The sequence below is a fragment of the Somniosus microcephalus genome, chromosome 16, assembly GCF_052327205.1.
Source record: "Somniosus microcephalus isolate GS21.2 chromosome 16, FLI_Smic_1.0, whole genome shotgun sequence".
NCBI lineage: Eukaryota > Metazoa > Chordata > Chondrichthyes > Squaliformes > Somniosidae > Somniosus > Somniosus microcephalus.
Window position 1 is genome coordinate 7287122 of NC_141002.1, and position 14433 is coordinate 7301554.

The following is a 14433-nucleotide window of genomic DNA, read 5'->3' on the forward strand; positions in this document are numbered from 1 at the left end:
TTTTGTATGGCAGGAAAGAGAAAATGTTGCAAATGGGAGCGGCAAAAATATTTATTTCGATTCGGCACTTTACAGGCTGCCGGACTCAACATCGAGTTCAACAATTCCAGATAATAACCCCTGCCCCCATTTTTCATGGTGATTTTTGCCGCTCCCATTTGCAAAATGTTATCTTTCCTGCCTTACTAAAGTACAGGATGTTCTTTCAATTCCTTCCCCCCCTCCTAACACCTCTCTCTCTCTCTCTCTCTTCCCCCCCCCCCCTGCTTAATCTGTTACATCTCCAGCTTTTTCCAGTTCTGATGAAGGGTCCCAGACCTGAAACGTTCACTCGGTTTCTCTCTCCACGGATGCTGCCTGGCCTGCTGAGTATTTCCAGCGTTTTCTGTTGTTATTTCAGATTTCCAGCATCCGCAGTATTTTGCTATTGTATCAAGTACAGCAGTTTTGCCCCTCCACTCTGAAGGAAGCCGTAAACATTAAATACAGCACGGGTCTCCTTTTACCATCCACACCTCCTTGGCACACACTCTAGCACCAGATCCCAGTCCAGGCCAGTCAGCCTCAGGAAAGGGAAGTACACCACCAGCACTTTGAGAGCACTGACACAGAAGGTCAAAGTCACTACCATTCATCTGGGTACCATAGCATCCGCCAAGAAAAACTTTACCCTGACCACCCAACCAATGTTTGCAGACATCAGAGGATCCATAATATGTACAGAAATAGCAGGTCTTCAATGAAGATCACTATAAAATGAACTAGAGAAACTGCGACAACCAGCAGGATCAAATATAGCCTCAGTGGACTAAAGCAGCAAACAGATGGGAGTACAACAATCACAACAACCAATTACACAGAAACTGAAGTGACGTTGACAACTAGGACAAAGAAATAATTCGATTTCTCAGATTCAACAGAACGGCAAAGGACTGAGACACCATCACCTTCAATTAAACAATCCCTGGATCACACTCACACTCACACTCACACTCACACTCACACTCACACTCACACTCACACTCACACTCACACTCACACTCGCGTTATTTTATATACATTATTCAAACTCAGCTCGCAGTTTCTCTTGCACTAGAGTAGAAGGAAGTTAATGAGTTAGTATGTCAGATACCATGGTCTGTCTGGAGATCCCAGCGGGCTATAGGCAGTCACAGCGATGTCTTTTGAACAGCAATAGGAGATCAGATCTTCTTGAGTCAGATAAGGGTGGCATTCAATCTAGTAAAGCAAGGAGAACAAAAAAAAAATCAAAAAATCAATATCCTAAACTTCAATACAGTCACCAATTTAGTTTCACAGAGAAAAATGGTGCGTCACTGAATGCCGTAAATAGTAGTAAAAATATCTAGAATCCCATGATTAAAAATAGATCAGACATTACCTGGTTCACTGCTGGTTTGTACTTCAGGTTTGGTTTATTTAGAATCCGTTCAATCTGTTCACAGTTAAAGTTGGACACTCCTATAGCTTTAACCATTCCAATGTCAACCAATTCTTCCATAGCCTGTACAAGAAAAATGATGCTGTTACTAATGCATAATTCAATTAGATAAAATTAGATAATTAATGCTAGATTAACACAAGGGCTATCCAGGATGCACAGTGACATTCCTTCCATGTAAATCAGTCAATGGAGCAGCCTAGCAGAGGGGGGGGGGGGGAAGGATACTTTTAACAAAAAAAGTGTTAGACATTTCTAAATGAGCTTTGAGCAAAAAAGTATCTGTAGACTTTCTTTCCACTTTAAAATGAATTTAGAATTGATAAGCATGTGATTAATTTTGAAAGTCTGGAATTCTCTGGTTTCATTTTAGATGAAAATTAAGTCCAACTCAAACACTTACCTCCCAGGTGTCGACAAAATCTGTGTCACTTGGTATTGTCAATCCATTCTCATCAAGAGGAAAATTCTCACCACCAGCCTTGAAAAATGTTTAAAAAAATCATTTTTAAAAGTATGATCCTGAAGCTTACAGGAGAATAGGGGCTCTAGAAAAGGAGCAAATGACATGACTGAGGTTGCCGAGAAAGAGGTCAGTATACAGCAAAAGTTGGTGATTATTGGTAAACTGTTTGTTTGTATATTCATTTACCTTGCATATGGCACACACTTCCTGTCCACAAAACTTACTTCATGCAAGACTTCTCAAATCAGCATGGATGCTGTTGGACACTTGGGTCTCACTATGTTTACCTAGATATTACACAGGTAAAGGCACACTCTGGCTTGTAGGGGTTAAAGTCTTCCATGTCTCTTCTGACCTTCCCTCACCATAATGCCACCCCTCTGCTGTTCCCTGTGGTGTTCCACTGCTCTCCATAGCATCCAATTCCTCTGCCTCAACACATAGCCCAACATCTACCCCTTCCCACACCATCCGTCAGTAGCTCCTTCCTCTCCTGCCATTACCGAAGTCACCATTTGCTACCTGTGTCTTTATGCATCTCTCCACTTCACCTGACGAAGGAGCAGCGCTCCGAAAGCTTGTGATTTCAAATAAAACTGTTGGACTATAACCTGGTGTTGTGTGACTTCTTACATTTGTCCACCCCAGTCCAACACCTGCATCTCCACACCATAATAAATTGGCCAATGTCAAATTATAATCTTGCCTGCTAAAATTGCATTACCCTCTGGGGCAAGTGGGGCTTAAGCCACAAGATAAATAAATAAACAACCAGGCTTCCAAAGATTCCATGAGCTTTCAGGGCCTGTGGCACTTCAGGTAGAAAATAAATATTTCAAGCTCTCAAAAGTTACATTGGCTTTTGAACCAAATAATATAAATCAGGCGAGCAGTAATCAATCAAATAAATATGTCCTGAATAAATACAATCAGGCTTCAGTGGCATTTACAAAATAATCAATTAAATAAATAGGCCCTAAATATATGCTATGCAGCTGGAGGCAGAATGCTCACACCACGATTTATCTAAATAGTCACTAGATACATAAAAATAGACCTCCACAAGGGCACCGTAGTCTAATGGTTATGGTACTAGACCAGCAACCCAACGATCAGGAGTTCACATCCCACACAAGATCTTCGCTATTATCATCTTTCCTCCCTCACCATAATCATAGAATCATACAATGATACAACACAGGAGGCCATTCCTGTGCCTGTGCCAGCTTTCTGAAAGAGCTTTACAATTAGTCCCACTCCCCCACTCTTTCCCCATAGCCCTACAAACCTTTCCTTTAAGTATTTATCCAATTCCCTTTTGAAAGTTATTATTGATTCTGCTTCCACCACCCCTTCAGGCAGTGCATTCCAGATCATAACTAACTGCATACAATTTTTTCCCCCTCATGTCACCTCTGGTTCTTTTGCCAATTATCTTAAATCTGTGCCCTCTGGTTGCCAACCCTTCTGCCACTGGAAACAGTTTCTCCTTATTTACTCTTTCAAAATCCTTCATGATTTTGAACACCTACTAAATGCCACTTTAACCTTCTCTGCTCTAAGGAGAACAACCACAGCTTCTCCACATAACTGAAGTCTTTCATTCCTGGCACCATTCTAGTAAATCAAATTGCATCTCCTCATTCTTCCTACCAAAATGCATCACTTCCCATTTCTCTGCGTTAAATTTCATCTGCCATGTTTCTGCCCATTTCACCAGTCTATGCCCTCCTGAAGTCTAACTATCCTCCTCACTGTGTCTCTGCCCACCTCCTCCCAACTCTAACTGCAGCAATATGCTGCCGGACCACTCCCTCCCCCTCTCTATGATCGTTACACCATTTCTGCTGTGTCTCCGCATCCCCAACAAAACGGGTATTAACTGGAGGCTTCCAAAATTTAATTCATTTTGTTTTTTGAAATTCGTTTCTCCCCCCCCAACCACTCCTCCTTAAATCGACTGCAAACAGCTCAGCTTTATGGATGGCTACCACTCCACCCCTCCCTCCCACACCAGAACCGCATATTGCCTAATCTCGCCACTTCCATGCGAATGCCCTGGCTTAGGCCTCTCGTTAGCTACACTGCACAGGGGGGGGGGGGGGGGGGGGTTAAAATTGCTCCACCCACCACCTACCCAATGCCTCCACTTCAAAAATCAACCCTGATGTTATAAACAACCCACTGAACAAATGGTTATTTGAGAGTGCAAGGAAATTAACTTCAGAAGAAGCACCAAGAGTCAAATTAGAGAAAGATATACAAAAATGTCCTAGTTGGACACTACACCTTTAATCCCATGGGCCAGTGAATAAGGTAGAGGTCCACATAATCCAGTTTCAGGTCAGACAGGGTGTTGCAACAGGCCTTCTTCACCAGCTCTTTCGCATGAAAGGTGCACCACAGCTAATAGGAACATGGAAACTAGTTATTAGCACAGCTTCAATATCAGTGGATTAAGAAAAATTGTACTTTTAACCTTCTCCCAACAGATGGCATGCTCCCTTCCAGACAACCCATTTTTTTCTGGAGTGTGGAATGTTCTGACCAAGAATTCCTCTAACAGATTTCAATACTTTGCAGAGTTAAAAGGGCCTAGAATTCAGTTGTGGTAAATCAAATACATTCTCTCTCAAAATAAGTGTATTTCCCTTCCCTACAGCACTCCAAATAACCTTATTTTAGGAAAGAAACCCAGATGTTCAAAACTCTCCACTTTACCTTACTGACAATGAAGAGGTCTTCACGCTTTACAGCCCCGTCCTTAATCTTCTGCTGTATGGCGTCACCCACTTCCTTTTCATTCTCATAAATGTATGCACCATCAATGTGACGATACCCAGTGGCAATGGCCTCCTTCACTGCTGCAGTTACATCACCTGGTTTGGACTGCGAACAAAATTAAGTGCTCATCAAAAAAAAACAAATGCAAAAGCAAAGCTTGCGTGGAACACTTAGGTGAATGATTAGTCACCAATCCCAACTTTTCCGTGTCTCAAAATATTAAAATATAAAATGATTTTTTTTTTTTTTTTTTTAAAAACAAAACAGCCAATTCAGTTACTTCCAGCAGCCTCTACATTGTTCAGAATTGAGCATCTGATCTGTTACAGCAAAGTCATGGTAGGTTCAGATACTGCTTTCTGCTGCTTCAAGCTAAAAGCTCCACTACCCAATATATGCTGGTAACGGGCGCTGGCAGAATGCCATTCTGTACGTCAATCTGTCCTCCACACCGGTACAGGCTGGTTAGTTTCAGAGTTATGGAGGCAGAGCTTAGCGAAAATGCAACGACACAGAGGAACATGGATGGATAAGTTTAACTTCTATCAGCAAGAGACATTATTAGATTGTAAAATTAGTCAATACCAAATAATATCAAAAAGGAAAGGAAGCTAGGAGGGAAAACTGAACTCAAATGGAATAAAGGATGGGTGGACAATTAAAAGAGGATAAATCGTAAGAGAAACAGAAGAAAGACACAGTTGAGGGAAAACAGTAAGTAAAAAAGTAACAGCATCTTACTGGGGAAAGATACCTAGCTGTGCATCAACACCTACTACCACTCACTTTTCCCCCAAATTCTAGCAATAATCATGCTGCCTCCCAGTCAGGTGTTGCGTCAGGCATAGTAAAAAGCTTAATTTAATCTGTCTCCATACAACATGTTGCTTGGGAAAGAGACCGGGTAGATGGAATGTAAAATGGATATAAAAAATTAACTGTTATTCTCAATGAATAAAATGAAGCTGCAAGACTCTGATGCAGTCATCAGTTTGACAGAATTGACTGTAGTGCTGACAAGTCATACCTAAAGCTCACAGCCATTTAAAAAGCAGAAATCTGGTTTAAAGAGAACAATTCCCAAGGATAGTTCAATGGACACATGATTAATAGCAAACTTCAGCAATTATGAATAACTTGCAGTGCAAACTGGTTTTGGAAGCATTCCATAGCCAAGTTCAGAACGTTGTTTTCTCTTCCCTTCCCTCCTATATGCAACAAACCCAAGATTCAAAGCCAATGCAAGAGCCCCGCTGTTCTCATGTTCCGCCCCCCCTCCGTGCATTCGTGCCCATCTGCCTCTGTTGGAGTGCAAATTTGTGCAACCATTTTACCCCCTGCCTCTCTTTAATCATTCATGGGATGTGGTCGTCGCTGGCAAGGCCAGCATTTATTGCCCAACCCTAATTGCCCTTGAGAAGCTGGTGGTGAGCCGCCCCCTTGAACCACTACAGTACTCCCACAGTGCTGTTAGGGAGGGAGTTCCAGGATTTTGACCCAGCGACAATGAAGGAACGGCGATATATTTCCAAGTCAGGATGGTGTGTGACTTGGAGGGGAACTTGGAGGTGGCGGTGTTCCCATGCGCCTGCTGACCTTGTCCTTCTAGGCGGCAGAGGTCGCAGGTTTGGGAGGTGCTGCCGAAGAAGCCTTGGCGAGTTGCTGCAGTGCATCTTGTAGATGATACACACTGCAGCCACGGTGCGCCGGTGGTGGAGGGAGTGAATGTTTAAGATGGTGAATCGGGTGCCAAAAGCAGGCTGCTTGGTTCTGGATGGTGTTGAGTTTAGAGAGTGTTGTTGGAGCTGCACTCATCCAGGCAAGTGGAGAGTATTCCATCACACTCATGACTTGTGCCTTGTAGATGGTGGCAAGGCTTTGGGGAGTCAGGAGGTGAGACACTCGCCACAGAATACACAGCCTCTGACCTGCTCTTGTAGCCACAGTATGTGTGTGTCTGGTCCATGAAGTTTCTGGTCAATGATGACCCTCCAGGACGTTGATGGTGGAAGATTCAGCAATCGTAATGCCATTGAATTTCAAGGGGAGGTGGTTAGACTCTCTTGTTGGAGATGGTCATCGCCTGGCACGAATGTTACTTGCCACTTATCAGTCCAAGCCTGAATGTCGTCCAGGTCGTGCTGCATGCGGGCACGGACTGCTTCATTTTCTGAGGAGTTGTGAATGGAACTGAACACTCTGCAATCATCAGCAAACATCTCCACTTCTGACCTTATAAAGGGAGGGAAGGTCATTGATGAAGCAGCTGAAGATGTTTGGGCCTAGGACACTGCCCTGAGGAATTCCTGCAGCGATGTCCTGGGGCTGAGATGATTGGCCTCCCAACAACCACAACCATCTTCCTTTCTGCTAGATAGGACTCCAGCCAGTGGAGAGTTTTCCCCCCCGATTCCCATCGACTTCAGTTTTACTAGGGCTCCTTGATGCCACACTGTCAAATGCTGCCTTGATGTCAAGAGCAGTCACTCTCTCCTCACCTCTGGAATTCAGCTCCTCTGTCCATGTTTGGACCAAGGCTGTAATGAGGTCAGGAGCGGAGTGGCCCTGGCAGAACCCAAACTGAGCATCAGTGAGCAGGTTATGGGTGAGTAAGTGCCGTTTAATAGCACTGTTGACGACAATCATCAGCAAAGTGATGCAGTGTGAGAGTAGACTGATGGGGTGGTAATTGGCCGGATTGGATTTGTCCTGCTTTATGTGGACAGGACGTACCTGGGGAATTTTCCACATTGTCAGGTAGATGCCAGTGTTGTAGCTGTACTGGAACAGCGTGACTAGAGGTGCAGCTAGCTCTGGAGCACAAGTCTTCAGCACTATAGCCGGGATGTTGTTGGGGCCCATAGCCTTTGCTATATCCAGTGCACTTCTTGATATCACATTGAGTGAATCAAATTGGTTGCAGACTGGATTCTGTGATGGCAGGGACCTTGGGAGAGGCCGAGATGGGCACTTCTGGCAAAGGTGGTTGCGAACGCTTCAGCCTCATCTTTTGCCCTCCGCATGCCCATCTCTCTGTGCGGGGTATCCGTCTCGCTTCCCGTCTCTCTGCAATCATCCATCTCATCCCCATGTGTGCACATCTCTCTTCCCTGTTCTGCACACGTCCGTTCTTTCTCTACATGCACATACACTCCTCTGCGCAGATCTCTCCCTCCTCTCCTCAGCCAGGGTTGGGGTAATGCCAATAGCCAGATTCTACAGGGGTTACCAACGTATTGGTACTTCTATCTCTTATCTATTTTAAGCCCAAGAATTATTGGTAGGCAGGTTATAGGCAAGAGTAATGGGAAGGACTATGAGGGGATCTGGGTTTGGCAGTGCTAAAGAGCTAGAGTGGTGATACTGGAGGACTTTAATTATTCAAATATTGATTGGGATAATGCTAGGGTAAAGGGAAAGGAGGGGGGAGGAATTTCTGAAATGTGTTCAGAAGAATTTCCTTGACCAGTATGTTCTTGGCCCAACTAGGAAGGAGGCATTGCTGGATCTGGTGCTGGGGAATGAGGTGGGCCAGGTCGACCAAGTGTCTGTGGGAGAACACTTGGGTACCAGTGATCATCGTATCATAAGATTTAGATTAGCAACGGAGAGGAGCAAGGAACAATCTAAAGTGGAACTTCTAAACTGGAATAGGGCTAACTTCAATGGGATGCAAAAGGATCTAGCCAGGGTAAAATGGAACCAAAGACTGACAGGAAAAACTAACAGAACAATGGGTGATCTTTAAGAAGGAGATGTTCCTTGTACAGGCTAGGTACATTCCAACAAGAGGGAAGGGTAAGGGAACCAAAGCAAGGGCTCCTTGGATGACGAGGGAGATAGAGAAGATGATGAAACAAAAAAGAGGGTGTATGTTGCATGTCGGGTGAATTCTTCAAAGGAGAACCAGACCAAATACAATAAGTTGAGAGGGGAAGTGAAGATGAAAATAAGATTGAGAGAATAGAATGGCAGTTAACATAAAAGGGAACCCAAAAATCTTCTACCGGCATGTAAACAGTAAGCAGGTAGTAAGAGGCGGGGTGGGGCCTATTAGGGACAAAGAAGGTGATTATATGCTTAGAGGCGCAGGGCAAGGCTAGAATACTCAAGGAGTACTTTGTATCGGTGTTTACTAAGGAGGTGGATGCTGACAAAATATCGGTAGAAGTGGAAAAGGTAGAAGCAATGGAAGGGGTGAAAACTGAGACAGGATGTACTAGAAAGGCTGGTCCAGATGGCTTGCATCCCAGGTTGCAAAGGGAATTAGGGGAGGAGATAGCGGAAGGGCTTGCCATAATTTTCCAATCTTCCCTAGATGCGGGGGAGGTGCCCGAGGATTGGAAAGTGGCAAATGTGACACCATTGTTCAAGGGTGCAAGGATAATCCTAGTAACTATAGGCCGGTCAGTTTAACATCAGTGGTGGGTAAAGTTTTAGAAATAATCAAGGAAAATTAATGGGCATTGGGAAGGTTTAAGCTAATTAAGGAGTGCCAACACAGATTTGTAAAAGGCAGATCGTGTTTGACTAATCTAATTTAATTTTTTGATGAAGTAACAGAGAGGATTGAGGAAGGGAATGCAATGGATGTTATCTACATGGATTTTCGGAAGGCGTTTGACAAAGTACCGCATAGAAGACTGGTTAACAAAATTGAGGCTCACGGAATAGGTGGGTCAGTGGCAGCTTGGATAAGGAATTGACTTAAAGACAGAAAACAGTGAGTTGTGGTAAATGGCTGTTTTTCAGACTGGAGGATGGTAGACAGTATATGTGAGGATGATACCAATCGACTGCAACAGGACATAGAAAGGCTAGCAGAATGGGTAGACAAGTGGCAGATGGAATTTAATACAGAGAAGTGTGAGGTGATGCATTTTGGCAGAAGGAACAGGGAGAGGCAATATACACTTAATGACACAGTTTTAAAGAGTGTGCAGGGACAGAGGGACATGGGAGTTAATGTGCATAGGTCCCTGAAGGTGGCGGAACATACTGAGAGAGTGGTTAGCAAAGCATATGCGATATTGGGCTTCATAAATAGAGGTATTGAGTACAAAAGTAGAGAAGTTATGCTGAACCTTTATAAAGCGCTGGTTAGGCCACAACTGGAGTATTGTGTCCAGTTCTGGTCACTACACTTTAGGAAGGATGTGAAGGCCCTTGAGAGGGTGCAGAGGAGATTTACCAGAATGGTTCCGGGGATGGGGGATCTTAGCTACAAGGACAGGTTGGAGAAGCTGGATTTGTTTTCATTAGAGCAAAGGAGGTTGAGGGGTGATTTGATAGAGGTGTACAAGATTATGACAGCTTTGGATAGGCTAGACGGGGTAAGGCTGTTCCCACTAGTTGATGGTACAAGGACTAGGGGAGAGAGATTTAAGGTTTTGGGCAAGAGATACAGGGGGGACGTGAGGGAAAACTTTTTTACGCAGCGAGTGGTGAGGACCTGGAACTCGTTGCCGACGGAAGTGGTGGAAGCGGAGACACTCAATGTTTTCAAGGGGAGACTGGATGGGCCCTTGAGGGAAATAAACTTGCAGGGCTACAGGGATAGAGCGGGGGACTGGGACTGACTGGATTGCTCTACAGAGAGCTGGCACGGACTCGATGGGCCAAATGGCCTCCTTCTGTGCTATTATGGCTCTATGACACTGTAGAATTTCTGGGGTCAGGCAGCAATAGAGAGAGCGTGAAAATCAGTGGCTGGACAATCCTGCCTCCACTATACAGATTGCATTTGGAGTTCCCCGAAGATCTATCCTTGGTCCCTTCCCTTACCTAATATGCTGACCCTCGGTAACATCTTCCGTAGGTCAGCTTCCTATAATTTACTGATCACATCCCTCTCCCACTTCGCACAACTACTTTTGGGTTGCATGTCCACCTGACATTAAGTAGCAGACAAGTCAGAATTTCTTCCAACTGAACACCAGAATGACAAATAAAAACAGTACAGGAAACTGTGTTATCCGGAGGCTAACTGTCCGGAATGCTCGAGCCACCGGCAAAAATCAGGAGCCGTTTTCGTTAGGTTTTTTTTTCTCGTTGCTTTTTTCCTCAACAGTCAAGCTCTGCAAGGTCTGCTGAAGCTGTTGCTAAGCTAGAGACGTCAGAGACGCTTGGACTGTTTAGAAGCTGTAGGGTTTGTTGACAGATACGGAGCTCAAAAGCTTCCGTATCTTTCAACATTAGCGCTGGAGTGTCCGGCAGTTTTGAGGGAACGGCAACAGCTCGGTCCCGTCGGTGCCGGATAGCACAACGTTTCCTGTACATGCTGCAAATACTCAGGTCAGGCAGCAACTGTGGAGAGAGAAAGAGTTAACGTTTCAGGCTGATGGTTTTTTTGCTAACTCTTGTTTCACTCTCCACAGATGCTGTCTGCCCTGCTATTTCCAGCATTTTCTGTTTTTATTTCAGATTTCCAGCATCTGCAGTATTTTGCTTTTTGCATCAGAATGGCTGAAGTCAATTTTTGGCCATCACCATCAGAAACTCCACTCCCTTGTTACCCCCTCCTGGCTGCCCGTTTAGGATGAGTCACGGTAAGCAGAACCTCAGTACCCTGTTCAACCGAGCTAAGCTTCAAATCCTACATCCCATCCATTATCAAGACTGCCTACTTCCATCTTTGTAATGTCATGACTAACTTACCCCCATTGTCAGTAAAAGCCACATATTTAGCACCTCTAGACTCAATTTTCTTGGCAGCCGTCACCCTCCTTATACTCCTATTCAAAATGCCACTGCTCACATCTCGTCAGCCCCACTCACACACCAACTCCATCCAAATTGACCTATCTTGTCCCAACACAATGAACTTAATGGGCTAGAATTTGCTGTCAAAAAAAGGTGAGGCTAATGGTGCTCGCCGTTATTTGTGTGTAAATGGTACAGCAACTTCAGGAGAGGAGCAGATGCACCGTTAAATGCGAATATCCCAAAGTTGCTGTCTGAGTTCCGCTGCTAACTTTGCGAAAATGGCACCTCACTGTCTGCCTCACCACTGAAATGCATTGAATGGCATGAAGTTGCTGTGTTTGCATGGTCGATACAAACTAAACATGCCATAGAAAGTTAAATCTTGTCATTTCAAGCACAAGTACCCTTTTAACACGCAATAACTGTTAATTACTGACATTACAAGTGTGGAGTCTCATTCTCTCAGGTATTAACTGATGTTGGAGATTTTTAAAATTTAAAATTAAAGCTTTTTAAAAAACTTTTCCTTATTTTCTCAATCTAAACTTTCTTCCCCTCTCTTTCTATACTTAATTTGACATCAAATTCACCCACTGATTTACTCTTTCTTTTCAGTCCTTACACTGTTAACCAATCATAAGAACATAAGAAGAACATAAGAACATAAGATTAAAGGATTGCGAACTTAAGAAAATACACAGTTGCTTGCCCTGTTCATGCAGGTCCCAGGTCCCGTCTCCCTCACTGCGACGCTATCAGCTCGCACTTGCAACTGGTCATGCAAAAAATATAAAAACCTAAACGCACAAGGGCACGCCTGTCTAATGGCAGGCACCTTTAGATGCCTTGCTACGGCAAAATCTGGGCCAATGTTCTCAACTACATATCCTTACTCGACATTGCAATCGCTTCCAGCCTTACACACCCTCTCGTGTCCTGTGTATCCATTCCCTCGCTTCCGAATCCATCATTCAACCATCCCAGTCCCAGTCTCTGGAACTCCCACCCAAAACCTTGAAAATTTCTCCCAGCCTTGTCATTTCTTCTAACACTTCCATTAATGCTCAACAACTGTTCCCTCCCACATGAAGCACCTTGGAACATTTGATTATGTCGAGACGCAATACAAAATGTACCCAAACACCTCAGCTGCAAATGAATGTGAATTTGATAAAGTTTTAAACAACAAAGCTCTATTTAGAGGAAGCTTACACGCAGTACTTTGTAAAGATCACATTACTTCCCAGCAGGGGACTGTCTTCACCTCAACCCACTTCTCAGAGAATCACTTGTACCTGACCCACAGGATACTGGCTTTCCCCCGCCCGCGGAATACAAGTGGATCACCCTGCCCCCAACACTGAGCGCAGACCACCCACCCTCCACACAGTGAGCCCAGAACCACCCACCCCTCCCAAAGACAGAGCCCAGACCTCCCCCCCCAAAGACCCTGAGCCCAGACACCCACTCCCCCCAGACCCTGAGCCCAGACACCCACTCCCCCCAGACCCTGAGCCCAGACACCCACTCCCCCCAGACCCTGAGCCCAGACACCCACTCCCCCCAGACCCTGAGCCCAGACACCCACTCCCCCCAGACCCTGAGCCCAGACACCCACTCCCCCCAGACCCTGAGCCCAGACACCCACTCCCCCCAGACCCTGAGCCCAGACACCCACTCCCCCCAGACCCTGAGCCCAGACACCCACCCCCCCCAGACCCTGAGCCCAGACACCCACCCCCCCCAGACCCTGAGCCCAGACCCACCCCCCACGACCTTGAGCCCAGACCCCCCCCCCCGACCCTGAACCCAGACACCAACCCCCCCCACAAGACCCTGAACCCAGACACCAACCCCCCCACAAGACCCTGAACCCAGACACCAACCCCCCCCACAAGACCCTGAACCCAGACACCAACCCCCCCCCAAGACCCTGAGCCCAGACACCAACCCCCCCCCCAGACCCACTCCCCCAGACCCTGAGTGTGGACCCCGCCTCTGGAGATGGGCGGCTGGCCTCTCACACCTTTCGCCTCTCTGCAGCTGGGGAATGGAGGGGAGCCTACAGCGGCCGCCGCCGTGCCCCGGAACTAGTCCCCGCCCGGGCGAAGTCCAGCAGCCGCTGCCCGTGGTGGAGGCGGCGGGAAGCAGCAGGCGGGCGACACCGACTCGGGGAACGACCAGTCTTTGCAGGGAGACACGGCGGCGCCACGGATCAGCCGCCGGCCCGGCACACGAAGCCGCACCGAGGTTACAGGAGCTGGTTCTAGGACAGCGGCCGAGGGCGGCTTCACTCACTTTCCACGTCCCCAGCCCGATGTTGGGCATGCGGGCGCCGGTGTTGAGGACGACGGCCATGGTGCGAGATGGCGGATAGTTCGCGCGCCTGCCGCTGCTGCTTTAAATGGGCGGCGCCGCAGCCCAGCCCCTCTGATTGGCCCGCAGCCAGTGTCAGACAAAGCTCCGCTCCAATCGCCTCCCTCTCCCGCCGCAGCCCAGCCCCTCCTCTGATTGGCCCGCAGGCAGTGTCAGTCAAAGCTCCGCTCCAATCGCCTCCCTTTCCTGCTGCAGCCCCACCCTCTCCATTGGGCCTGTCTTGGCTGACCTTGATTTGGAATCACTGAGTCCAGGAGGTTGTGGGTTGGAGTCGTTCTCCAGTGAGCTGACCACCAAACTCCAGGCTGACACACCAGTGCAGCACTGAGGGAGTGCTGCACTGTCAGTGGTGCCGTCTTTCGGATGAGACATTAAACTGCCCTCTCAGGTCTCTCTAATAGATCCCAAGGCCATTATTTGAAGATGGGGTACGGTAGTGATGTGCCTCAATTATTCCGAGACTCGAAGTTAGCAGAACAAAAGTAAGGCTTTTATTAACTCAGAACATAACACGTAAAATAGAGAGATGTCTTCCTTCAGGAGGCTGATGCCCGACTGAACTTAGATTACAAAGGAGCCAGGTATGGGCGGAGCCCTGCACACAACCAGTTCCAGCACATTCCAATACATAATACATGAG

The 14433-nt window shown here is 46.5% G+C and overlaps 1 protein-coding gene across 1 annotated transcript in view; it reads right to left on the bottom strand.

Moving 5' to 3' along the window:
- The window catches only part of akr1b1.2 (aldo-keto reductase family 1, member B1 (aldose reductase), tandem duplicate 2), a 34419-nt gene extending 20574 nt beyond the window's left edge, over positions 1–13845 (bottom strand). Inside the window, exons 1-6 of the mRNA XM_086008575.1 lie at positions 13716–13845; positions 4650–4817; positions 4218–4334; positions 1866–1943; positions 1403–1525; positions 1133–1239 (exon numbers count right to left, since the gene is read on the bottom strand). Coding sequence (XP_085864701.1) covers positions 1133–1239; positions 1403–1525; positions 1866–1943; positions 4218–4334; positions 4650–4817; positions 13716–13775 — 653 coding nt within the window. The 5' untranslated portion in view covers positions 13776–13845. The remainder of the gene's footprint in view (positions 1–1132; positions 1240–1402; positions 1526–1865; positions 1944–4217; positions 4335–4649; positions 4818–13715) is intronic.
- Between the last annotated feature and the right edge of the window lie 588 nt (positions 13846–14433).